The 26,991-nt window shown below is 44.3% G+C and overlaps 1 protein-coding gene across 1 annotated transcript in view; it reads right to left on the reverse strand.

The window, feature by feature from the left end:
* The window catches only part of LOC141111935 (receptor-type tyrosine-protein phosphatase beta-like), a 337,059-nt gene that overhangs the window by 62,009 nt on the left and 248,059 nt on the right, over positions 1-26,991 (reverse strand). The window contains exons 29-33 of the mRNA XM_073604158.1: positions 24,631-24,903; positions 19,178-19,432; positions 18,078-18,347; positions 14,706-14,966; positions 7,402-7,674 (exon numbers count right to left, since the gene is read on the reverse strand). Of these exons, the coding sequence (XP_073460259.1) occupies positions 7,402-7,674; positions 14,706-14,966; positions 18,078-18,347; positions 19,178-19,432; positions 24,631-24,903 (1,332 nt within the window). The remainder of the gene's footprint in view (positions 1-7,401; positions 7,675-14,705; positions 14,967-18,077; positions 18,348-19,177; positions 19,433-24,630; positions 24,904-26,991) is intronic.

A 26,991-nucleotide genomic window follows, 5' to 3' on the forward strand; every position in this document is an offset into this window, starting at 1 on the left:
GGCAGTTTCTTTTTGGTTAGGTCAGTCAGAGGTTTGGCCAGGCTACTATAGTTACATACAAATTTCCTATAGTAGCCAGCGGTCCCCAAGAAAGACATAACCTGCTTTTTGGTTTGAGGGGTAGGCCAGGCCAGGATGGCCTCAACCTTCCCTGTCTCGGGTTTCAGGGTACCTCCTCCTACCTGGTGTCCCAAGTACTGCACATCAGTCATGCCAATCTGACACTTACTGGGTTTGACAGTCAGATTGGCGGCTGTCAGGTGGTCTAGGACCTGTGACAGGTGCACCAGGTGTTCTTCCCAGGTAGGGCTGAACACGGCGATGTCATCCAAGTAGGCTACGGCAAAGGTTTCCAGCCCCTCCAGTAAGTCATTCATGACTCTCTGGAAGGTAGCTGGGGCATTCTTCATCCCAAACGGCATGACGGTAAACTCGAACAATCCGAATGGGGTGATGAAGGCCGACTTTTCCCGAGCCTCAGGGGCCAGAGGAATTTGCCAGTACCCCCTGCTCAGATCCATGATTGTTATATAACGGGCGGCCGCCAGCCTATCTAACAACTCATCAATCCGGGGCATAGGGTAGGCATCTGCAGTAGTGATGGCATTCAGTTTCCGGTAGTCCACACAGAACCTGGTCGTCTGGTCCTTTTTGGGGACCAAGACTACTGGGGACGCCCAGGCACTGTGGGACTTCTGAATCACCCCCAGCTGCAGCATTTCCTCCACCTCCCTTTTCATGTCGGCCAGCACCTCCAGGGAGACGCGATAGGCCGACTGTTTAATGGGGGGATGTGCCCCGGTGTCCACCTGGTGGACAGCGAGGTGTGTCCTCCCAGGCTTTCCCGTAAACCTGCTACCATGTACTGCCAGCACTCGCTTCAGTCCAGGTACCTGGGTGGGGGTAAGATTGGAGTTTATCAGGAGTTCTGAGTCTACCTCCCTGGTGTCTGCTAGCAGGTCCAGAAGTGGATCAGCCTCCTCGGGCTCTGGCCTGCTGCAGACCGGCATGACATAGGCCGTGCGCTCATGATGGGCTTTGATCATGTTAACATGAATGGCCTTCTGCCGTCTACGCCCTTCTCCCAACCTGACCAAGTAGGTGACATCATTCAGACGCTGGGTGATGGTGTACGGGCCTTCCCATGCGGCTTGGAGCTTGTTCTGCCGCAGGGGAAGCAGAACATACACCTTCTGACCAATGTCATAGGTCCGCTCCCTAGCGTTACGGTCATACCACTCTTTCTGCCTAGTCTGGGCCTGGGTCATGTTCTCCCGTACCATTTCCACCAGCGTCTCCATTTTATCTCTGAATTTTAGGACATAATCCACAACCGAGACCTTTGAGTCGGCAATCTTGCCCTCCCAGTTCTCACGGATTAGGTCCAGCGGTCCTCTTACCCTCCGTCCGTACAAAAGTTCAAATGGCGAAAAGCCTGTGGACTCCTGAGGCACCTCTCTGTAAGCAAACAGCAGATGAGGCAGATACCGTTCCCAGTCCTTACCCTGGGAGTGCACAAAGGTGCACAACATTTGTTTCAAAGTTCCATTGAAACGCTCGCACAAATCGTTCGTTTGTGGGTGATAAGGACTGGCCATGATATGCGTCATCTGTATTTTCCGACAGAGAGCTTGCATCAAGTCGGACACAAACTGAGGGCCTTGATCGCTAATGAGCTCAGCCGGGAATCCCACTCTTGTGAAGATTCCCAGCAGAGCATCAGCGACCTTGTCTGCCCGGACGCAGGAGAGAGCCACCGCCTCCGGATAACGCGTGGCATAGTCGACAACTGTAAGGATAAAACGTTTGCCTGAACTGCTAGGGATGGCCAAAGGCCCAATGATATCCACTGCCACCCTCTTAAAAGGTTCGTCAATCACAGGCAAAGGTTTTAGCGGAGCCCTGTGTACATCCCCTGCCTTGCCAACTCGCTGGCAGGTAACACAGGACCGACAGTAGTCAGCTATGTCAGCGAGCATTGTAGGCCAATAAAAGTTATGTATCAACCGCCCTCGGGTCTTAGTGATCCCCAAGTGCCCTGCGAGGGGAATCTCATGAGCCACTTTTAGCAGCTGTCCCCTAAATTGACTGGGTACAATCAGCTGCCTGCTACCTAGGTCAGCCTCATTCCCCTCTGCAGGCATATTTTCTCTGTACAGTTTACCTTTGTCCCAATAGACCTTTTGTTTGTCATTCTCTGCAGGGGGGCGATCAGCTAGACTCCTGAGCTGTGCTAGTGTTTGGTCTGTCTGCAGTGCTGTTTCAAAGGCGGAACAACAGGTCCCAGCCAGCAGTCCTGTGGCAAACATGGACAGCTGCTGAGGCTCAACAGAGGTGGAGTCCACTGGGTCAGAACAGGGAGAGGGCCCAGAGACCTCCTCCTGCTGTTCTGCGACCAGGGCCTGCACCTCGGCTGCCTTTGCAGCACTGCGAGTGACCACCAGTACTGGCAATGCATTATCATCATCATTATCATCATCATCATTATCATCACATTTAACCTTTATCAGTTCAGCATCATTGGAACATACATCAGTTACCTTCACTGGCAAGGGGGCCTCCTCTCCTGTCTCTGAAGAAGGAGGACCTTGCACTTCCACTCCACCCTCCCCCTCCCGCTGTCCATCTACAGGTTGCCCAGATATTACCCCAACATCGGTAAACAGTACCTTGGGAGGTCCAGAGAGATCTGTGGGAGCATCTGGGGTGCTTTTAGCAGGGGCATAGTATGAAACCAGGGTACCTAAATCAGAACCCAACAACACTGCAGTGGGGATCTCCTCCGAGACACCCACCTCTCTCATCCCACTTCCGGCACCCCAATCAATAAAAACATAGGCACGGGGTACACAGGAACGGGTCCCCCCAACTCCGGTGAGGGTAAGGAACTTCTCTGGGATGATGTCTGTTTCTTCTATAACCTCTGGTCTGACCAATGTGACTTCAGCTCCGGTGTCACGAAAGCCTGTTACAGTCCGGTGGCCTACGATGACTGGCTGCAAGTTGGCATTGGTTCCGGGAGGTTTCCCACTGACGAGCAGCACAGCGGAAGGGTTGCTAGCCGGATGGCCAGGTGATGTCGTCTTCTTCTGCTCAGGGCACTGCGCCCTGAGATGTCCGGCTCCCCCACAGTTGTAGCATTTGCGTTTGTCCGTTAGGAAGGCCTTGGCTCCAGGAGTTGCAGGTTCCGGCTGCTGAGGAACTTGTTTGGTAGGCATAGGAGGGGTTGCCGTGTGCGATTTCCCTCCTTTCCAGCCATTCAGAGGAGCCTTGCGATGGTCAGATACCCGAGAGTGGATATAGGTATCTGCCAGTTCTGCTGCTGCTTTGGCAGAGGCTGGCTTTCGCTCCAGCACAAACTGTCTGACGTCTGTAGGACAGATGTGCAAAAGTTGATCTGCAATCATAAGATCTTCCAGGGATTCAAAAGAATCGGCTTCCAAGCCTTTAGTCCACTGCCGGAATGTGGTACGTAAGCGACCTACCACATCCATGTATGAGTCCCCAGGCCCCTTTTGCAAGGACCTAAAACGCTTCCGGTACACTTCCGGGGTTAGCTGAAACTTTTGGATGATTGCAGCTTTTAGGGCCGCATAATCGTCGCACTGTTCTTCTGACAGTTCGACATAAGCATCCAGGGCCTTGCCTCGTAGCCCTGGTGTCAGGTACCGGGCCCATTGTGCTGGGGGCAGATGGTACTGACGGCAAGTTTTTTCAAACGACAGTAGATACACGTCAATGTCACTGTCCTTTTCCATAACTGGAAATTTGGCTGCTGGGATCACTGGCAGAGAGGCATCCCTGTGCTCTAGGGATCCGAGGTTCTGAGCCTGTCGCTGCTGCTGGAGCCTAGCCATCTCCAATTCGTGCCGACGATCAGCCTCCCTCTCAGCCTGCCGTTCTGCCGCCTCTCGCTCAGCCCTGCGCTCTTCTCGCTCAGCCTGGCGTTCCAGAAACTGCAGGTACACCACAGGATCCGTCTCCCTGAGGTTTTGTAGAGTTTCTTGCATTTGAAGAGAGTCTATGATGTTTTCAGGCAATCTGATGCTAGCCTGCTCTTGTGGTGGCTTGGAGGTAACAATCCGTGGTATTCCAGTGTCAGTCTCTGCTTGCCCATCTGGTGAGGCCGCCTCTGAACCACTGGGCTCTGGAGTAGCGGAAACCCTTTCTGGTCCAGTTTCCCCCAGGTTCTGGTGTGCACGGATATCAAACTCCTGTAAGGCATGTATCAAGCCTTCACGATTTTTGCCACCGACATCAATTCCTCTTTCTGCACACTCAACAGTCAGTTCATTCTTGCTCATCTTTTTATATGCTGATAACCCAGACATTTTGCAAGCAGAAGAGATAGAACAGAAAGAAGAGATAGGAAGAAGGTGTAGGAAGGAGCTGTTGCTGTATGTCTCTCTTGAAAAAATCGAAATAAAAAATATGCACCAGCTTGTCTCTAAGGACTGTTTCCACAAAGGTTACAATCCTTCAGTGCAGAGCTAATTCCTAACAATGCACTGAATGCTCTTAATGCGAAACTATCCCGCTACGCTGCCAGCCAATATGGACGAACGCGGGTGTCAGATCCCTGCCCTCCTCGCTAACTCGCGACAAAGGACCGGCCAACCTCACACCACGCTGTCACTTACGTAACAATGCCACTCTCAGCTGCGCCCAGCACAAAGATTTTCCAGCTTGCGGGACCACAATCTAGGTGCGAGCAGCCTGAGAGTGATTGTCACTGGGCTAATTACACAATTAACCCTTTAACTGCCACCACCCCCGTTTAAAAGACCGAGCCGGGGGAGACTCGTAATTTTGCAATACCAATTATAATTTTAGAATAAGCGTCTGACACACACACTGCCACTACAGACAGATCTGCTCAGAGTCTTACTCTACAACAGTAGCGCCCTTCAAGAGGCAGGTTCGTTTATAGCTTGCATTAAGAGCTTTAGAGACAAGGTTAACACTTTTCAACATAAGGGTTTATTATGAAAAGGTCAAGGTTGATGCAAATAAAATATTTACAGAAGAAAGATGTTTCAAAATATAAAGACAATATACAGCCACAAAGCAATAAGGTAGAATTGGGAAGAGAGAATACTTGCAATTAATGTCCGAGGGTTGATCAGAGTTCGATCGATGAGCTAGGTAATCGGTTCTCGACTTGGCAGATGTTACTTCTTGGATGGTAAAAGGAGAACTGACTATTGTCTTGGCATCTCCTCTTTTCTGTCAAATCAAAAGGGGTGTTGACAGCGACCAGTAACCAATCATCTGGTCAGCTGGTGTAGGGGTTGGTTGCTGGGAGGTGTCTACATTCATGACCACGTCCCAGGTACATTTTGTAATACATGTTCATATATCTGCATCTGTAGGGTTTACAGACTCCAAATATCCATATTATTATTCAACTTGAGATTTCCTTCAAAACAAGTCTAAACATGCCATATCTATAACGTATAGCCTGCTTTGGAGGAATAAGTGGTCCCAGGGGTTTCCCATATGACCTGACATAGGGGTGTCTGGACTTGAAACGTTCCATATTATCTGAGGAAGCTAAATATATCCAGATTATGTCTGTGCTATTACTAAGTCAGAAGTTATGAAACATGCTGAAATTTCATACTTATTCTTATGAGGTGTATTCAGAAGACTTTACGACCTAGGCCTGTTTGGTCTCTGAATGGGGAGGGTGACAGTTTTACGACAGGCCTGAACTGTTTTCTCTGTTGAGATAACCTTTTCTGTTGAACTTAAAAAGCTTTGAATTCCTAAGGTGGGGAAGACGGAGTTCAGAGTTCTCTGTGAGGTTACATGGTTCTCAAAACTGTCATGGCTACTTCCACACAAGATGGCAGCTAGCTACAGCTTTTCATGTCCCATACGTGATATCGTTACAATGGTTACCTAGATTCTTCACATGACCACAGTCTCCATCTAGTCCCAGGCATTGTGCTCCACAGTCCAGGGGTCTCCAAACTACGGCCCTCCAGTTGTTCAGGAACTACAATTCCCATCACTCCTAGTCATGTCTGTGAATGTCAGAGTTTTACAATGCCTCATCATGGGACGTGTAGTTCCCCAACAGTTTGGAGATCCCTGCTCCACACCAAAGGTACCCCACATGTGCAGGGAGAGTAGGCCCCGCCCACAAGCTTGTGTGACCAGTAGATGTAAAAGGGAACCTGATGCTAAAATCTGATTTTAAATTTATTATTATTATTATTATTATACACGATTTATATAGCGCCAACAGTTTCCGCAGCGCTTTACAATGTAGAGGGGGGACAGCACAATTACAGTACAGTTCGATACAGAAGGGACAGGAGGGCCCGACTCATAGAGCTTACATTCTAAAGGGAGGGGGTGGTGGTACAAAAGATAATAGATGCGGGGAATAATTTGATGGGGGGTGGCTCAGGGACAGTTGTTATGTGGGTGTGGGATAGGCTTCCCTGAATAAGTGAGTTTTCAGGGATCTCCTAAAGATGGACAGGGTAGGGGCTGATCAGACATACCGGGGCAGGGAGTTCCAGAGGATGGGAGAGGCTCTGAAGAAGTCCTGAAGGCGAGCATGGGAGGAGGTAACAAGGGAGCTAGAGAGCAGGAGGTCCTGGGAGGAGCGGAGGGGACGATTTGGGGGATATCTGCAGATGAGGTTGGTGATGTAGCTGGGGGCGATGTTGTGGATGGCCTTGTATGTTATGGTTAGCATTTTGAGTTTTATACGATGGGGTGGGGGAAGCCAGTGAAGGGATTGGCAGAGAGGAGCAGCAGTCATGGATCGGTTAGTGAGGTGTATTAGTCTAGCAGCAGCATTCATAATAGACTGAAGGGGGATAGCCTACGTAAGTGTAGGACATTAAGGAGAGAGTTGCAGTAGTCAAGGTGGGAAATAATCAAGGAGTGAATAAGTTGCTTTGTGGTGTCATTATGTCAGGAAGGGTCGAATTCTGGAGATGTTGCGGAGGTTAACGCGGCAGGATTTAGCCAGTGATTGGATGTGGGGGCTGAAGGAGAGGTCAGAGTCAAGGATTACACCCAGGACCCTGGCATGTGTGGAGGGACCAATGGTTGTGCTGTTGATCTTAATAGTAAAGTCATGGGGGGAGGGGGGACCTGGAAGGAGGAAATATAACAAGCTCAGTTTTAGAAAGATTGAGTTTGAGGAAGTGGTGTGACATCCATACCGAGATGTCATTCAGTAAGTTTGAGATCCGTGAGGAGATCGAGGGGGTGAGTTGAGGAGTGATGAGGTAGATCTGGGTGTCACCGGCATAAAGGTGGTATTGGAAGCCATGAGAGGTTATCAACTGGCCCAGGGAAGAGGTATAACTTTACCAAATGTACAAAAAAAAATCCATTCAATTATCAGTGTTCAGCTAAAGAGATATATGTACTCACGTGCCAAAGGAGTCCGTATCTGTATCTGTACCGCTGCACTGGTTCTTTCACATGACAAGGTGCTTATTGTGATGGTGTAAAGGGTGTAGGCACTCAAACCTCCTATAGTGTGTTCTTGTTTTCTATTAATGTCACAATTACTGGAGACACTTTTAAGTTGGGTTCCATAAGTTACTGAGAAGCTGGTGAAGATTCCTATTGGACATGTCCATTGCAATGAAATAGAGTCTAAAGTGACCCCAGTCACGTTAAGTCCAGACACGGCCTCTGGAACTAAGAAGAAAACAATAAAAAGGTAAACTGCATCACTTAAATGACAAACTACGATCTATTATTTAAAGGGTGTTTGGTTCAATTAATGTTCACCATACAATCACCAATACATCATGATAAAACGCGTTTGTTGTCATTATTTGCTGACACATTCTCTCCTTTGAGAATAATTTACCATACCAGCTTTTCATGTTAAACGGGAAGTAGTGTACATTTTCAACTAACTCCTTATGAGTTATTATTGTAGTCTTTACCTTAAAGTATATCTAAAGACATTTTTTTTAAATCTTTGGCTATAGAGATGTTATTTTCCTCACTTCCTGTTGTGTTTATGGGACAGGTAGTGAAAAGAAATCCCTTCAATGGGTCAGAGATGGGAAAAAAAGTGTTTTAAACCCTTCCCTACTCCATCCATAGCTTAAAAAAAGAAAACTGTTGACTTCATATACTTTTTAAAAAAAACTTCCCGCAGGACCCCTTGAAATTTTCCACATTTTGTCATGTTGCAATCAAAAACGTAAATGTATTTTATTGGGATTTTATGTGATAGACCAACACAAAGTGGCTCATAATTGTGAAGTGGAAGGAAAATGATAAATGGTTTTCCAAATTTTTTAGAAATAAATATGTGAAGTGTGGGGTACATTTGTATGGCGCCCCCCGGAGTCAATACTTTGTAGAACCTCCTTTCACTGCAATTACAGCCGCAAGTCTTTTTGGGGATGTCTCTACCAGCTTTGCACATCTAGAGAGGGACATTTTTGCCCATTCTTCTTTGCACAATAGATCAAGCTCTGTCAGATTGGATGGAGAGCGTCTGTGAACAGCAATTTTCAAGTCTTGCCACAGATTCTCAATTGGATTTAGGTCTGGACTTTGACTGGGCCATTCTAACACATGAATATGCTTTGATCTAAACCATTCCATTGTAGCTTTGGCTGTATGTTTAGAGTCGTTGTCCTGCTGGAAGGTGAACCTCCGCCCCAGTCTCAAGTCTTTTGCAGACTGTTATGCCCCGTACACACGGTCGGATTTTCTGATGGAAAATGTGTGATAGGACCTTGTTGTCGGAAATTCCGACCGTGTGTGGGCTCCATCACACATTTTCCATAGGAATTTCCGACACACAAAGTTTGAGAGCAGGATATAAAATTTTCCGACAACAAAATCCGTTGTCGGAAATTTCGATCGTGTGTACACAAATCCGACAGACAAAGTGCCACGCATGCTCAGAATAAATAAAGAGAGGAAAGCTATTGGCCACTGCCCCGTTTATAGTCCCGACGTACGTGTTTTACGTCACCACGTTCAGAACGATCGGATTTTCAGACAACTTTGTGTGACCGTGTGTATGCAAGACAAGTTTGAGCCAACATCCGTCGGAAAAAATGCATGGAATTTGTTGTCGGAATGTCTGATCAATGTCCAACCGTGTGTACAGGGCATAACAGGTTTTCTTCTAAGATTGTCCTGTATTTGGCTCCATCCATCTTCCCATCAACTCTGACCAGCTTCCCTGTCCCTGCTGAAGAAAAGCATCCCCACAACATGATGCTGCCACCACCATGTTTCACAGTAGGGATGGTGTGTTCAGGGTGATGTGCAGTGTTAGTTTTCCACCACACATAGCGTTTTGCTTTTAGGCCAAAAAGTTCCATTTTGGTCTCATCTGACCAGAGCACCTTCTTCCACATGTTTGCTGTGTCCCCCACATGGCTTCTCACAAACAGCAAACGGGACTTCTTATGGCTTTCTTTCAACAATGTCTTTCTTCTTGTCACTCTTCCATAAAGGTCAGATTTGTGAAGCGCACAACTAGTAGTTGTCCTGTGGACAGATTCTCCCACCTGAGCTGTGGATCTCTGCAGCTCCTCCAGAGTTACCATGGGCCTCTTGGCTCTTCTCTGATGAATGCTCTCCTTGCCCGGCCTGTCAGTTTAGGTGGACGGCCATGTCTTGGTAGGCTTACAGTTGTGCCATACTCTTTCCATGATGGATTGAACAGCAATCCTTGAGATGTTCAAAGCTTGGGATATTATTTTATAACCTAACCCTGCTTTAAACTTCTCCACAACTTTTTTCCTGACCTGTCTGGTGTGTTCCTTGGCCTTCATAATGCTGTTTGTTCACTAAGGTTCTCTAACAAACCTCTTAGGGCTTCACAGAACAGCTGTATTTATACTGAGATTAAACTACACAAAGGTGGACTCTATTTAATAATTAGGTGACTTCTGAAGGCAATTGGTTCCAGTAGATTTTAGTTAGGGGTATCAGAGTAAAGGGGGCTGAATAAAAATGCCCCCCACAATTTTCAGATAATTATTTGTAAAAAATTTAGAAAACCATTTATCATTTTCCTTCCACTTCACAATCATGTGCCACTTTGTGTTGGTCTATCACATAAAATCCCAATAAAATACATTTATGTTTTTGGTTGTAACATGAATACTTTTTCAAGGCACACTGTATATACTGTACACGTCCTCGGGAAGTGGTGGTGATATCTGGCTCATGGCTGCAGCTACATCCATAATCCTGATATTATTCTTTTCAGGTAGCGATTCTCTACAAGGTCAAATATAGCCGCCTGATCACTTCTACAGGCGGCTGGAACTCATGTGACCTGACACATCAGATGCACTTGACAGAGTGAGAGGAACTTCCATTGTCACCCCCCATCCGTGACATCCAAAATCAGAATCAACAAGGACAGTGTTGCCAACCATCAGTATTTTTACTGGCAGACAGTATAAACCAGGCATTTTTACCTGCCAGTAAATGCCAGTGACAGGAAAAGTTTGCCAGTTAAAAATATGGCTGTGACACTCGGCTCGCGTGCGCATGCGCAGTTCCGGTCTGGAGCCAGCCGACACCATCCAAGTGCCTTCGGGCAGCAACGGCGGGGGCGGGTCTGACGGAGGCAGTGCCTGAGCGAGAGGAGGGAGAGTCTCTAGAGAGCTGAGGCTCTCCTGCACATGTATGTTATATAAACAGAAAACAAAACAAAAAAAATCAATATCATTTTAAACCCAAAATCAAACATTTATTAGATTGCAGCTTACAAATTCTTAGATGTGATGGCTGCATTAGTTTCCTTTTTTAGGCCTTTTTTCTATTTTCACCTGGTGATCCGGACAGTAAGTCTGTTGTTTTTCAAAAGAACAAGCTCTCCTGCAGAATGTATCAGTTACAGAGATGAGACAAACTATTTACCACTGACAGGGGTGCTTATAATGATCACCTTTTATTTATTTATGTAAATCCTTTATCCCAAAAGGAAGGAAACTCTTTGCTGCAGCTGCTTATAAAGTGTTAGCTGGAGTTCAGCTTCAATTTGTGTATTTAAATCTGCTAGTATATCTAACACTCCCCCTTAGGCTCCATTCACACTAGCGCGTTTTTTGATGCATTTTGCATTTTGCAGAAATGCATGGGAATTTTTTAACATGGGTTCCTATGGAACATGTTCACATAAATGCTTTTTTGTATCTCTGCGTTTTTGGAAAGGGTCGGGGACTTTTTTTCATGCAAAAAGCAGCATTTTGCATGTAATGGATTTCAATGGACAAGCATCAAAAACGCAAGTGCACCGTTTTTGCAGCGTTTTTGGTGCGTTTTTGGTGCGTTTTTGCCGTTTTTTTTTTTTTTTTTTTTTTGTAATTTTTTTTAAGACTGTAAAAAAAAATGAAAAAAAAAAAAAAACGCAAAACGCAAATCGCGGCAAAAACGCGGCAAAAACGTCGCAAAAACGCTACAAAAACGCTGCTCAAAAACGTGCCAAGCATGAAAAAAAAACCTCCAAAAACGCTCAAAAGCAACATGCATAGGTGTGAATCGAGCCTTAGACTGACAATTCTGCTATCCAAATGTGCCCCCTGTGCTCCTTCATCCAGAGTGGGGGCACTCTAATAAAGGTGTGTTACTGGCCAGATCACCAGGTGAAAATAGAGGGAAAAGCCTAAAAAAAAAGTAATGCAGAGACCACATCTATTTGGTAAGCTGCAATAGATAACCTTTTTGGTTTTGGGTTTACTACCGCTTTATCTAGGACATACACTATATTGCCAAAATTATTGGGATGCCTGCATGAACTTTAATGGCATCCCAGTCTTAAGCCTCGTACACACGACTGTTGGCCAACCGAGCGTCTGATTTTTGTGAAAAGGGCGTGTGCCAGGATCTTGTCTTGCATACTAACGGCACACAATTGTGAGCGCCACTCTTTGGGCCCCACCTGCTAATTTGGTGTTTGGTGAGCATTGATTACGAGCATGCGTGTTTGTACTTTCGACTTTTGTGTGACGGACTTGTGTACTGACCATACGAAAATCAGACAACAGACTGTTGTCCGCCGAAAATTTACTAGCCTGCCATCCATCATTTGTTGGCGGAAAATTGGACAACAATTGTCAAAATAAGCGTACTAACGGTAAGATTTTAGGACAACAGTCTGTCAACAGACAATCCCCTGCCAACAGTCTGATCGTGTGTACGATGCTTTAGTCTGTAAGGTTCAGTATTGAGTTGGCCCGCCCTTTGCAGCTATAACAGCTTCAACTCTTCTGGGAAGGATGTCCACAAGGTTTAGGAGTGTGTCTATGGGAATGTTTGACCATTCTTCCAGAAGTGCATTTGTGAGATCAGACACTGATGTTGGGCGAGAAGGCCTGGCTCACAGTCTCCGCTCTAATTCATCCCAAAGATGTTCTATCAGGTTGAGGTCAGGACTCTGTGCAGGCCAGTCAAGTAAATCCACCCCAAACTCGCTCATCCATGTCTTTATGAACCTTGCTTTGTGCACTGGTCCAAATCATTTGGTGGAGGGGGGATTATGGTGGGGGGTTGTTTTTCAGGGGCTGGGCTTGGCCCGTTAGTTGCAGTGAAGGGAACTCTTAAGGTGTCAGCATACCAAGACATTTTGGACAATTTCATTTTGGAAAATTTTCAACTTTGTGGGAACAGTTTGGGGATGGCCCCTTCCTGTTCCAACATGACTGCGCACCAGTGCACAAAGCAAGGTCCATAAAGACATGGATGAGCGAGTTTGGGGTGGAGGAACTTGACTGACCTGCACAGAGTCCTGACCTCAACCCAATAGAACACCTTTGGGATGAATTAGACCCCTTTCACACTGGGGCATTTTTCAGGTGTTTTTCAGGCGCTTTAGCTTTAAAAAAAAGCACCTGTAAAGCGCCTGAAGGAAGCCTCATCTGCAATCCCAATGTGAAAGCCCGAGTGCTTTCACACTGGGGCGCTGCGCTGGCAGGGCATCAAAAAAAAGTCCTGCAAGCAGCTTCTTTGCAGCACTTCCGTGTTTTTGTTACCGGGCTGGGTGTGCCGATGGCCCCAGCCCTTTCACACTGCCAGCGCCCAAAAAACGCCTGAAAAACGCCCCAGTGTGAAAAGGGTCTTAAGCGACGCTTTACCAGCGTTTTTTGGCACGCTTGCAGTTTGAAAGGGCTCAGGCTTTCACATTGGGATTGCAGATGAGGCTTCTTTCAGGCGCTTTACAGGTGCTTTTTTTTAAAGCTAAAGCGCCTGAAAAACACCTGAAAAATGCCCCAGTGTGAAAGGGGTTTTAGAGCTGAGCCAGGCCTTCTCATCCAACATCAGTGCCTGACCTCACAAATGCGCTTCTGGAAGAATGGTCAAACATTCCCATAGACACACTCCTAAACCTTGTGGACAGCCTTCCCAGAAGAGTTGAAGCTGTTATAGCTGCAAAGGGTGGGCCAACTCAATATTAAACCCTACGGACTGGGATGCCATTAAAGTTCATGTGCGTGTAAAGGCAGGCGTCCCAATACTTTTGGCAATATAGTGTATAAGAAGCAAATTACTATATGGAAAGATTGACCTGCTATGCAGTATGTTCAAACGCTCTTCACTTTGCATATACAAAAACACAACCTTACACTAATGAGAATAAAGCAAAGGGTAACTGCTTGCCGACCGCCGGCCGTCACAGGCGGCGCAGCTCTCGTTGCGGGCGGACGTCATATGACGTCCTCGCTTTCCTAGGCCACCAGGGGGCGCGCGCGCGCCGCCGCCGGTGATCGCGCGCGCCCGCCGTGTCACTAGGCACCCGGTGCGCGTGCCCGGCGGCCGCGATGTCCGCCGGGCACCCGCGATTACCGGTAACACAGCAGGACCATGGATCTGTGTGTGTAAACACACAGATCCACGGTCCTGTCAGAGGAGAGGAGACCGATGATGTGTTCCCAGTACAGCGGAACACCGATCGGTCTCCTCCCCTAGTGAGTCCCCGCCCCCTACAGTTAGAATCACTCCCTAGCAACACAGTTAACCCCTCGATCACCACCCAGTGTTAACCCCTTCACTGCCTGTCACATTTATACAGTAATCAATGCATTTTTATAGCACGGATTGCTGTATAAATGTGAATGGTCCCAAATATGTGTCAAAAGTGTCCGATGTGTCCGCCGCAATATCGCAGTCATGATAAAAATCGCAGATCGCCGCCATTACCAGTAAAAAAATTTAAAAAAATTAAAATGTTATAAAACTATCCCCTATTTTGTACACGCTATAACTTTTGCGCAAACCAATCTATATACGCTTATTGCGATTTTTTTTTACCAAAAATATGTACAAGAATACATATCGGCCTAACATGAGAAAAAATTTGTTTTAAAGAAAAAAAAATTGGATATTTATTATCGCAAAAGGTAAAAATTATTGTGTTTTTTTTTAAACTTGTCACTCTTCTTTTGTTTATAGCGCAAAAAATAAAAACCGCAGAGGTGATCAAATACCACTAAAAGAAATCTCTATTTGTGGGGAAAAAATGATAACAATTTCATTTGGGTACAGTGTTGTATGACCGCGCAATTGTCATTCAAAGTGCGACAGCGCTGAAAGCTGAAAAATGGCTTGGGCAGGAAGGGGGCGAAAATGCCCAGTATTGAGGTGGTTAAATACATAAAGAACTACAATGGCAATACAATGTTTTAGAAGGAACTCAAAGATTTTTCAATCTTGGTTTTTATATTCCAATTTATTTTACTTACATGTGCAGTTAGTTACTGACACAGGGTCCGATTCAGTACTATTATCAGCGGCTCTTACATATACATTGAATGTATACGTCTCTCCCGGGGTCAGATTCCCGATTGTTGCTGATTCACCGCTCACTAATGTAGATGGTGATGTGACATTTTTCTGCACCCTGTATGTGTAAGAACTCTGATATTCATCTGGTTTGGTCCAAATCAAAGATATGTTGGTAGTTTCAGCGGACTTGATTTGCAAGGACTGCACCGGCATTGGCTCTGTAGACAAAAAAAAATAGAAATAATTTACAGTTTTAATTAAAAATATCAGAAACAGCAATTGAGGAATAACATCCGAGAGACAGAAAGAGGAACAATAATTAGTAGCAGTGAAGGTGAAAACCAGTACAAATGTTATTCTCACTCTGCTTCCAGGTAACGAAAGGAAAATATTACTTATAGAAAAGTTTTCCTTTCAGTAAACCCCCGACCCCCTGAGTAGAGATGTGCAGAACGAAAAAATGTGTTTCGTTACATTATTTACATTTAGATTAATTTTGCTAAAATCTATTAATTCGTTTTCTAAATTTGTCTCGTTTATTTGAATTTGAATCAAATAAAATTTTCCTAATTTGGTCGAATTTAACTCATTTCAGCCGAATTCGGAAAATTCACACTGATTCGAATTAGAAGTCCATTCAAATTTATTCTATTCAAATTTTGGAAAACGGCTATATTGTTATATTCTCTCTTTTTTTTTTTCAATTATTTTTATTAAATTATTATACACATAAAAACATTCCATTTTAATTCATTTCAAAAACATATATAAATATATATAAGCATATACAAAACATTCATAATAAACAAGACATAAAACACAATCGACACAAACATGGACCTATCTCATAGTATAAGCCATCATGTTAGAGATATTCCACCATCTCCCACCATCTAGTCCCCCCAACTTTTTTTCTTTCTACAAGAAAAACAGAAATGGAAGGTGCGCACACCTAGTGAATAACCAGAGATAAGAAGAAATGTTTGTCTAAAAGTGGGTACTCACAAAATGCAACTGACAAAAGGCCAGAAACACAGTGCTTGGACATGCACAGAACACGGGGTACAGCTAACGAGTTTCGGGGGCGCACCCCTTTCCTCAGCTCTGAGCGCCTTCCATTTCTGTTTTTCTTGTAGTTCCTTTTGGATTACCCCATCTGAGGAAAGCAGCATCCACCTAGTTCTGGGATACCATATATACCTTTCACACCACCATTTCATCTGACATCTGTTACTCCACACCTTGGAAGACCTATTAATAAAATCCCCAAAAATTCTGTATTTTGTACAACCAAACACCACAATGTTCAATTAGCAATAGCTCTGTGACATATCAATAATAAATACTAAAAATAAAATACTCATACAAAAAAAAATATATATAAAAGTCCATAGATAAATAACACCAGTGCTGCAACATGCACAGTCCAAAAATGGTGTAGAGACTCTTCCACCGAAGTCACAAGTGGTGTCATTCGGTAAAGGATATAGGGGGTACTACAAGGGATTTGGTGAGGAGGGGATCCAAGGCTTCCATGGTTCTAACTAGAGCTTCTCCTCCTGCCGCTGTACCAGCTAAACCACTCAGAAGAGCTTGGTTTGCAGTAACAACCTATATTGAAGTCTAGGCAATCGAATTAAACATCTCAAAAGTTTCCATTTTATTTCCTGTCAATTGTGCAAAAATGTTTTTTCAGAAACACTTGCAGTTCTGAAGCGCACACGTTAAAAGATGCCTTCAAAGATCAATATCTTCTTTGGTGAGTCAGAGGATTCAAAGAACATGCAAAAATGTTCCACATCCAGATATTTTTTTTAATTTTCTTTATTTATTTGTTTAGAAAATGTTAGTTTCTCTTTCAGTGGAAGAGGATCTGTTATTGATCGTTTTTCATTTATTTGTAGTTTTTTTTTCTCTACACAATTTTTGGACTGTGCATGTTACGGCACTGGTGTTATTTATCTATGGAGTTTTATATATTTTTTTGTATGAGTATTTTATTTCTAATATTTAATATTGATATGTCACAGAGCTACTGCTAAATGAACATTGTGGTGTTTGGTTGCACATAATACAAAATCACTTTTTTTATGTTTGGAGCCACTACCAGGTCTTTATTAAGCTAGGAGCAACTGTAGTATTCTTAGCAGTATTTAGCCTGGATTCACACTGGCAATTTGTTTCAGGGTGTCATTAATCTAACATTGACACCCACAGCAGATCGCATGGACGCCATGCAATTGCTATGCAGTGCGATGCGGGGAAACACAGTGAATCTTGTGCGATTCCCACATCGCATCAGTGCAAACCAGGGCTAAAAGTGGTATTAATTTTTTTTTTTTTTTTAATAACAAAAATATTATACTTACCTGCTCTGTGCAGTGGATTTGCTCAGAGCAGCCCCGATCCTTTTTTCGGGTCCCCCACCGGCGCACCTGGCTCCTCCCCCTCAAACAGTACCCCCAGAGAAAGCCACTTGCCTGCTGCGTGCTCACTCCCAAGCCACGGCTCCATGCGTCTGTAAGACACATAAAGCTGTGGTGCGGCACCGCACTCTGTCCTCATTGGCTCACTGGGTGTGTTTGACAGCAGTTGGAGACAATACAGGGCTCCCGCTGCTCTCTTAGCCCATGAGGAGGGAGAGTACAGGGGCAGATGTGGCTATCGTGAACATCGCTGGATCGGAGGGAGCTCAGGCAAAGATTGGGGGGGCTGGGGGGCCGCTGCACACAGAAGTTTTTTCACCTTCATGCATAGAATGCATGAAGGTAAAAAACCTTCAGTCTTTTGAACCACTTTAAAAAGACATTCCCTATTTTGTTCTAAATGAATACACAACAGGACTATATTTTTTATATATTTACCCATCTTAAAGCTCCAGGCATCAAATTAAATATATTCCTCAGTAGCCACAAAGGATATAAATTCACTTTGTGTGCACCAAATTCCTTTGCAAGCTTAGACATTACCTTGTAAAAATAGTGATGACATCATCACTGTGCTATACATAGCCTGTGCAGAAAGCAGAGCAGTGGGAGGGACCAAGCGGGCCCCACCCTCAAAAGTCTGCCTGCAGAAACCTACAGGAGGGGGCGGAGACAAGACCAGTCACCCTGCACAAGTAGAGAGAGCAGCAGTGACTGGGCTTTACTACAGGAAATGTATATATAAAGGCAACCTGTAAAAGTTGTTTCTGCTGGATTTCTATACAGATCCTGAAGAAATACACAAAGGACACTGAAAAGTAAAAATGCTCAGCTCTTATGTTTAAACAATATTTGTTTTGCCTAGATTTCAGCTCAAAATATGCATGAACAATGAACACTTACTTGTGAACACGTATCTGCTGACGGGTGTACTCAGATACCCCCGGACTCCGACTGTCACCACGGTAATGGTGTAATTACTCCCAGACTTTAGGCTCAGGAGGGTTATATTTGGGGAGTTACTTGTCACATTGATGGGGGAAGAAGCATTCCAATAATAAGTTATATTATATGACTTTGTCACCCCGGTCATGTTTTCTGGCTCTCCCCAAGATAATGTGGTGGTGTTTGTCCCAATTGTAATAAAAGTGATGCTTCCTGGTGGGGTCGGATCTGAGAAAAAAAAACAAAAATGTAGAAGACAATCGCTGCACTCATGGTGGGGACAGACAGTACAAGGCAATCACACTGATGATGTAATTGGTCCCAGACAGGGCCAGGACATGGGGTGGGCAGGAGGGAGCGGCTGCCCTGGGCACTGTCATATCATGTGAGGTGGAGGGCACCATGAGGAGATTGGGGGGGAGATTTGTGTTAGAAGAGGGAATTAGGGGGGCAGCAGGGGGTAGGGGAAGAGGATTTGTGCTAGGAAGGGGAATTGGGGGGTTTGTGCTAGAAGAGGTGATATGGTAGTTGGGGGATTTGTATGAAAGGGATTTTTTTTGGGGGGGGGGCAGATTGGTGCAAGGAGGGAGTATTGGGAGGGATTTGCACTGGGGGTAGAGGATGTGTACTTGGAGGGGAAATTTTGCGAGGGAGGGAGGATTTAACTGTGGGCGGATTTGTACAGGGAGGAGGGGGAATTTATGCTAAGGGGGTATTTATGCAGATTAGCGCTTAGTTTTTTTGGGGGGGGAATCTTTATTAACACATAATGCTCATACATCTTGGGGGGGGGGGCATGGTTGGGCATGTTCACCCTGGGCTCTAGGTTGACCTTATCCCAGTACTGGTCCCAGTTGTCAGGTTCTTAACTGTAGAAGATAAGGGCATCTCTGTATAAGTTTCGACATTTGATGGAAGAGGCGAAATCCAATAAATTATATTGAAGTTCTTTGTTACACCATCCATATTTACTTTGTACTATTCAGTGAAATTGCGTACTTTTGTTACTTTTTAACTTTGATAAAACATTGAAGTCACATGACCTTGATCATACTCACATGTAGCTTGTGTCAGCCAAGGGGCTGCCTGGCTGCAGGAACCGCTGACTGACAGAATTGTTACATTATATTCTCTTCCTGGTGATAATCCATTAAAAGTTACTTGCGTTATGTTAGTCTTTATTAGGTTATTGACATCTCCTGTTATAGTGACGTTATAATAAGACATTTTTCCTCCTGGTGCCGTCCAGTTCACCACCAGAGAATTGACCGATGTGTAACTGTTCACTGTGGCGCCAACAGCTTGTTTGGGAACTAATAGGGAAAAAAAAGTCTATTTGTTAGAAATATAAAATGAAGATATGTATACAAAATTATTTTAAAGGATATAGGGGGTACTACGAGGGATTTGGTGGGGAGGGGATCCAAGGCTCCATGGTCATAACTAGAGCTTCTCCTCGTGCCGCTGTACCAGCTAAACCACACAGAAGAGCTTGGTTTGCAGTAACGACCTCAATTGTCATTTGATGTACCTTTGGAAAAGTCCAGACTGGACACAAAGCTACAGTTTTTCAAAATGCAAGCATTTTCCTGTCTACATTTTTTTCGGATCATTAAATGTCCTTGATCTCTGGACACAATTTTGGGAGAACTAGTGATTTTGTTTATTGCTAGCAAACTAAAGTGGAATTAAACAGCTGGTGGTTAAAAAAAAAAAAAATCCTGCAAAGCAATGTCATAATGTGCTGGTATGCACTGCATACCAGCACATTATGAGAAACTTACCTTAGAACAAAGCCCTCCCATACCGCGATGTCACCGCTGAGACCATATTTTCCCCTGGTCTTCCTTCTGAGTTCACAGCCTCCAGCTACATGAGTGGCCGGGGGCACGATGACATCACTCCCGGTCCGCTGTTTTCGGCGCGGGCTCCAAAGATCTGGCACTGTAAGCCGGACCTTTGGAATGCATGTGCCGATGATGTCGGTGGCTGCATGCTCATTGAAAATCTCCTAAACTGTGCAAGTTTAGGAGATATTCACAGTACCTATAGACAGGTAAGCCTTATTATAGTTATATAATACGTACTATAGTAATATAGTACAGAGTTTGCTACCACTTTACTGTGATTGTAAAGTCTTTTTTTATTTTTTGTAAACAACAATATACTTACCTGCCCTGTACAAATGGAATTGCACAGAGTGACTGTCAGGAAGCTAGTTCAGGTAATGCTAATTCTTATGCAGCTAATGCTAATTTTTCTGCAGCTACTGCTCATTACCATACAGCTAATGCTCATGCACATGTAAAAGCACACAGAAGAGCCAAGGCTAATGTCCAGTGTGCACTGCCACGTAGGCACAATTCTGTGTCCCAGCACACGATGACATGCATGTCTTCACGCATTGGTGCCAAACGGCATATTTAAAGGAGACCCTGCTGGATGTTCTTCACCTTCCCCTGATCTGTGTTCCTGTGTTCTTACCTGTGCTGGCTGATCTTCCGTTGCTGACCTGACTTGTTCCTAACCTGGCTCTGTGGATTTTGACCTAATTTTGCCCCTGACTGGTCTCTGCCTGATCTCCTGGTTCTGACTTTGGCTTGCTACTGGACCTTGTTCTGCCCGCTTCCCTGGTACCGACCTCCTGACCACCCTTCTGTCTTACCATGTATGACCCCAGCTCACCTTGGCTATAACTATAAGCAGCTTTCCTTTACATGGTAGTTAATGTAGGGCTTGGAATGGGGGTGGGAACAGGTTTAGGCTTAGTTAGTATGTGACTGAACTTCAACTTTAAAGGATAAGTTCATCTTTCGTAACATGTTACACCCATACTCATGATGTAACATGCTACGAATGGACCAGCCCCGCACCCTCCCAATTCCCGATCTGACAGCTAGCGGGGATTTTCTCTTCCCCGCTAGCAGTCTCATATTTAAAAAAACTTGGCAGATCAGGTCTCCACCCACCCAGCCGTGTCACTCATTCACAGTGTCCTGTGAATGGAAAACTACAAGGTCCGGCAGCCTTTGCGGCTGTTGGCTTGTAGTTTTCAATGAACTACCACGGTGCTTGTTTCAGGTCACAATGCATGCCTCACCATTTCCTCTGTGTTGTATAACAAATGTGGGAGTGCTAATGTGGTGAAAGACTGCATGGTGATCTCTCTAGTAATTGAGTGACACTAAACTGAGAGACCCAGGAATTGTGGAATATATAGTTTCTTCATAGGAAATGTTAGTTCTCAGACTAGAGACAGAGTTCATGCATTAAAGTGATATTAAAGGTTTGGTTTTCTTACAAAAAAATAATAATAATAATAATATCATACTAATCTGCTCTGTGCAGTGTTTTAGCACAGAGCAGCCCCGATCCTCCTCTTCTTCTTGGGTCCCCCACCAGTGCTCCTGGCTCTTCCACCTTCACAAGTGCAATAGCAAGCCACAGCTCGCCCCTGCCCCCTTTTCACCTCATTGGCTCACTGGCGGTGATTGACAGCAGTGGGAGCCAATGGCACTCGCTGCTGTCTCAGCCAAAGGAGAGAGAGAGTCCCGAACAGCTTAGCCTATCGCTGGATCAAGAGGGGGCTCAGGTGAGTATTGGGGGGGTTGTAGGGGGTGAAGCACACAGAAGTTTTTTTCACCTTCATGCATAGACAGGGCCGCTGATAGAAATCACGGGGCCCCGTACAGCCTACCTGACGGGGCCCCCTTCAGCCCCAACCTGGTCCTGTTAATGGGTCTGTGAAGCTTCTAGCCTGATCCAGCAGTAAATCCTCCAAAAAAAAACCCCATCAAACAATCTGTGCAGCACACACACAGAGCTCTGGCTAAATATCTGATTATAAGCTGAAATGGTTAACAGCTGCTGCAGAGTCTTCCAGAGATCTTATCTAAGTGATCAGGCAATGTGCAGGTCAGGTTAGGCAGATAAAAAAAAAAAAGTAACCAGCAAGACAAGTGGGAGGGGAGGTTGATTGGTAACCTGTACACTGCCTGATCACATAGATATTTGGAAGACACTGCAGCCGGCCAGCTACATGTTACTGTGATCCCGACGTTTCCATTCAGCCACAGCTGTGTGTCCTGCAGAACTTGTATTGCTGCTGTAGCCATACCTCCTTGTGTCTCTCTCCTGGTTCCCCCATTCAGCCCCACTCCAGCACTGTTTACAGTTAAATGTGAGCGGGCTGGAGAAGGGGAGGGCTATACTTTTTTTTTGTAATTACTACGCATTCTTTCATTCCCTGTTTATATTGCCTGGGCCCCCCCTGCTGGCCGGGCCCGGTACAACAGGGCCAGTTGTACTGGCTTATCAGCGGCCCTGTGCATAGAATGAATAAAGGTAAAAACCTTTAGCCTTTGCAACCACTTTAACGTGTGCAGTGCCATGCTTCCTACCTCTTGAACGCAAACAAAAACTTCTGATACAGGAATGTGAGGACTGACTATAGGCTGTGCATACAAAGAAAGAAATGACAACATAGGGGGAATTCACTAAAACTGGCACACACAGAATCTGGTGCAGCTCTGCATAGAAACCAATCGGCTTCCAGCTTTTATTGTCAAAGTTTAATTGAACAAGCTGAAATTAGAAGTTGATTGGCTCCCATACACAGCTGCACCAGATTCTCTGTGCTCCAGTTTTAGTAAATTAACTCCCATGAGACTACATGATCAATGCACATCTTATGTAGGTGAAAAACAAAGTGCAGGTAGGAAGGTTTATAATGCATTTCAGGTTCTACAAATGTGCAAAAACCTTGGAAAGACAATATCATTTTTGCTCAATGGTTCTTTCATTTTGACCAAATATTTAAAATGAAAAATTAATTAATAAATAAATTGTTCACCTGTGAAAAATATTTCAAAGAACTACACAATATGTGTGCTTGCACCACTCTTCTAAATGTAAAAAACGAGCAGCTGCTGCTCCTAATTGGAAGTGATCAAGTTCTCTGTTCTGCTCTGGCTGTAACAGACACAGCACAGAGAACGAGGGAGCAGGAGCTGCATGCTCCGATCTCTCTGCCTGCCCCCCCCCCCGCCCCCCCCCCCATTCGGCTCAGAGCAAGAAGGAGGGCTGTGCAGACTCTGCTCATGTAGTATAATCACTGCACAGGCAGAAAGAGGGCTGTGAGCTGTCTGCTGACAACTCACATGCCATACAACAGGTCAGACCTGGCTGGGATCTGTGGTATTCTATATGAAAAACTCAGATTCCCTCTGGTAATTGGATGCAGGCCCTGCACTAGTTTCTCTTTCACTCTGAAATAAAATATGGCATAGGTGGTATAGAAAGATCTCAAACTCTGTTTGGTTAATACAGTGCACACCACACAAGTTTCCTGTGCCATTATAATGGTGCAAGAAGCTTCATTGATTCCCCAGAGGATGTCTAAAAGAAGGACTGTTCTTGTTACTGGTAGAAAAAAAATAGATTTTCACATTCAAACTTCCAGTATACAAGAATGAAAAGGAGAATTACATTGGCTGTTGCAAATAATTCAAACTTTTTGCAGAAACTTGGATAAATAAGTGTTTGTTGGCAATAGTTTAAAAAGTTACATTTTCCGTTTGGCATTACTTCTGGGTGCAGTCAGTTATTAGACGTGTGCAGTTCGTTTCAAGCTACAGTATTAACGAAGTTTACCGACAGCTCCGAATAACGAAACTAAACTTGTCCGATTTTCCGAAATTCAAATTGAAATTCGAATCAAATTTTACATTTAATTTCATTCAAATTCGAACTGTAAACATATTTCTGAAATCAAAGACTGTGTGTGTTATTAGAGGACCATTTCGAAATAACGCTGTTTTTGTTAAGCCAAAGGTGATTTAAAGAGTCATTGTAATCACTTGATGAAGATTTTTCTTTTGTTTGTTCATTTTGCCGCATTCGAATCAAAAAAATAAAATAATATTTTCGATTCGACAGATTCTAAATTTATCATTTAGATCGTTTTGAATCATAAAAAATTGGTAAATTCAAAAGAAGACATAAAACGAATTCTGAATACGAATCCTGAATATGAGTTGAACAAATCAACCGAATTTAACAAAACAAAATAACTAGATTAATGAATCTAATTAAAACAAAAAAATTTTTCGTCATGTACATGTCTATCAGTTATAAACGAGGGGTCTCATTCTATGTTACAGGCCAGCGGAGGACCCCAGAACAGGAGGATCGGGCCGTTCTGTGCAGTTATATTGCACAGAGCAGGTAAGTATAGATATGTTTGTTATTTAAAAAAAAAAAATCCTTTACAACCACCTTGAGAAGCTTGTATGAATTTAGTCAATGCATCTGAAACAAAGACTGTTCTTTTTTCTGGTCGCAAAAAATCAGCTTTTCCCTTTTACACCTCCAGAATGTGATAATGATGGGGAGTATCAGATTGGGTGTTGTGAATAACGGAAACTTCTTGCGGAAAATTTGATAGACAAGGACTGGAGCATTTGTTGGCAAAGACTTTTATAAGTTGCTTTTCCTGTTCGGCAGTACTTACGGGTGCAGTCCATTTTGGACACGGGGTCTGATTCTACGTTACAGGCAGATATTGTATATACAGTGAATGTATAGGTCTCTCCCGCTGTCAGATATCCTATTGTAGCCGATGCACTGCTCACGGTTGTATTATTTATCAGTGTAGATGATGAGGTTACATTGGTCTGCACCCTGTAGGTGTATGAGCTCTGATACTCGACTGGTTGTGTCCAGGTCAGGGATATAGAATTGGTAGTTTTGGCAACAATCTGCAGTGATGTCACAGATATCGGTTCTGTGGATAAAGGAAAAAGTGATATTAATAACCAGAGTAAGAATTGTTACATTCAGAGTGTGATGTTGAAGTTACAATGTTATTTAATAGGCAGTAGAAAAACACTGCTAAAGAAAAAAGAGCCATCTTTTTTTCCTTTTTTTTTGTGTGTGTTGTTTTTGTTATATAAGCTTGTATAATGTATTTGTTAATTGACTGATGGTATGATTATGCCCTTAATGTATGCATATTTGTCTACTTGTATAATAATTTTCTAATAAAATTAAGATTGAGAAAAAAAGAAAAAAAGAGTTATCATCTTTATTATCTTTGATAACACTGATAAGCTAAGTAGATATGGAGACCTCTTCTTGTCTTCATTCATTCCCTCCCCTAATCAGAAAATCGTATTGTATGATAGTGTTTCACATTGTTAACATCATATTGTAACTTTAGACTGCATTCACACCTAAGCACTTTCAGCTCGTAAAACACCTGGAAAAAAACACCTGAAAAAAATGCCCAAAAAACGCCCAACAAGCAAAATCCCATTCATTTCAATGGCACCTGTTCACATCTAAGTGTTTTGTCACCTGAAGCAAAATGCCTGACGCTCAAAAAAGAACATCAGTTTATTTTTGGGCAGATTACAGGCGTTTTTCTGCTTTTTACATTGGTGATCTTTTGACAAATCGCAGCAAAAAAAGGGGTAAAAATCGCAGCAAAATTGTGGTAAAAACGCATGAATTTCTGCTTGAAAACGAGATGCTCAGGTGTAAATGCAGCCTTACAGCTAAAGCCTAGGTAGCTAAAGTTTTTACATGGTCCTTTCCCCATTACCCCACAAGTGCTCTGCTTGCACACAGACATAGCTAGGAATAAAAAATGCAATGTGTGTTTACACAAGTACTGGCGTATATCTATGTGCAGCCATTAATAACTATGGGCAGGTTGTAGGCAGCATCTGTAGTTTCTGGTTTGAGAAATACACTTGAATTGTACATTGTACAGCCCCAGGAACCCGTGTGCATGAGAACTAAAAAGCAACAATATAAACCAGCTCTAAAAGTCATCTGTCCTATAATAAAACATGAAAGGTCTCCTTCCCCTTTTAGAGCAGAGAGAGAGGACAAAGAAACCTTGGAGATTTACCAATGTCCTTAGGTCATTATGTACCAAGGGACCCCGTCACCGTACGAGAGTTACCAAAGAAAAATGAACACTTATAAGTGATGACTCTGTAAGATCATCTTCTAAAGTCCACTGGGAAACCAACACTTCTGGTTGTGTCAAACTTCTGGGTTCTCCACAGCTCTTACTGGTTTCTCCTGCTGACCTCCAGTAAAAATGTGGAGGTTAGCAGGATAAACCAGTATGAGTTGTGGGGGACCCAGGAGACCAACCCTCCAGAAAGTGTTGTTTCTCAGCAAAAAGAATGATTTCCTAGTATTTAAGCATAGTTCAGCTGGTTCCTCCTGCTGACCTCCATGGCACTACTCTCTTCTGTAATGCCAGGTCACCTTGAGGCTAGGTGACAGATGCACACCGTTGATTAGAAGTTCGGGTGTAAGGAAGGCAGGGCCGCTGGAAGACCAACACGGATCCCACCAGGGTTAGAGCGTAGGATTCCCTGCGGCACGGAGTCTAAGAGCCAGCAGGTGTTCACCAGAGCCTCTAGTGGTGAGGATGGACTGGGCTGCAACTGGCTCCAGGTCGCGACCCCCAGGGTCCCCCAGCTCACACCCACAGTAGGCAACAGGAGGATAGGGATAGTAAAGGAATAAGCCAAGGTCAATGCCACAAGCAGACAAGGACAACAGAGTACACGCCAAGGTTCAGGGTCACAGGCAAACAGGGATAGTCGGGGACACGCCAAAGGTCAGGGTCACGAGCAGACAGGAATAGTAGAGAACACGCCAAAATCGGTAACAGAAACAAACGTAGAGCACACGGCAGGCAGAAACAGGAAGCCAAAACACACAAAGGTTGATCAGCAGGGCTGGCCTGCAGTGCAGCGGTTAATATAGAGTTCTCTGATAGGAGCTGGGGTGGAGCCATGCTAGAGGAGAGTTAATAAAAGCAGTCAGGTGAGAGACAGCTGGTCTTTGG

The sequence above is a fragment of the Aquarana catesbeiana genome, linkage group LG11, assembly GCF_042186555.1.
Source record: "Aquarana catesbeiana isolate 2022-GZ linkage group LG11, ASM4218655v1, whole genome shotgun sequence".
NCBI lineage: Eukaryota > Metazoa > Chordata > Amphibia > Anura > Ranidae > Aquarana > Aquarana catesbeiana.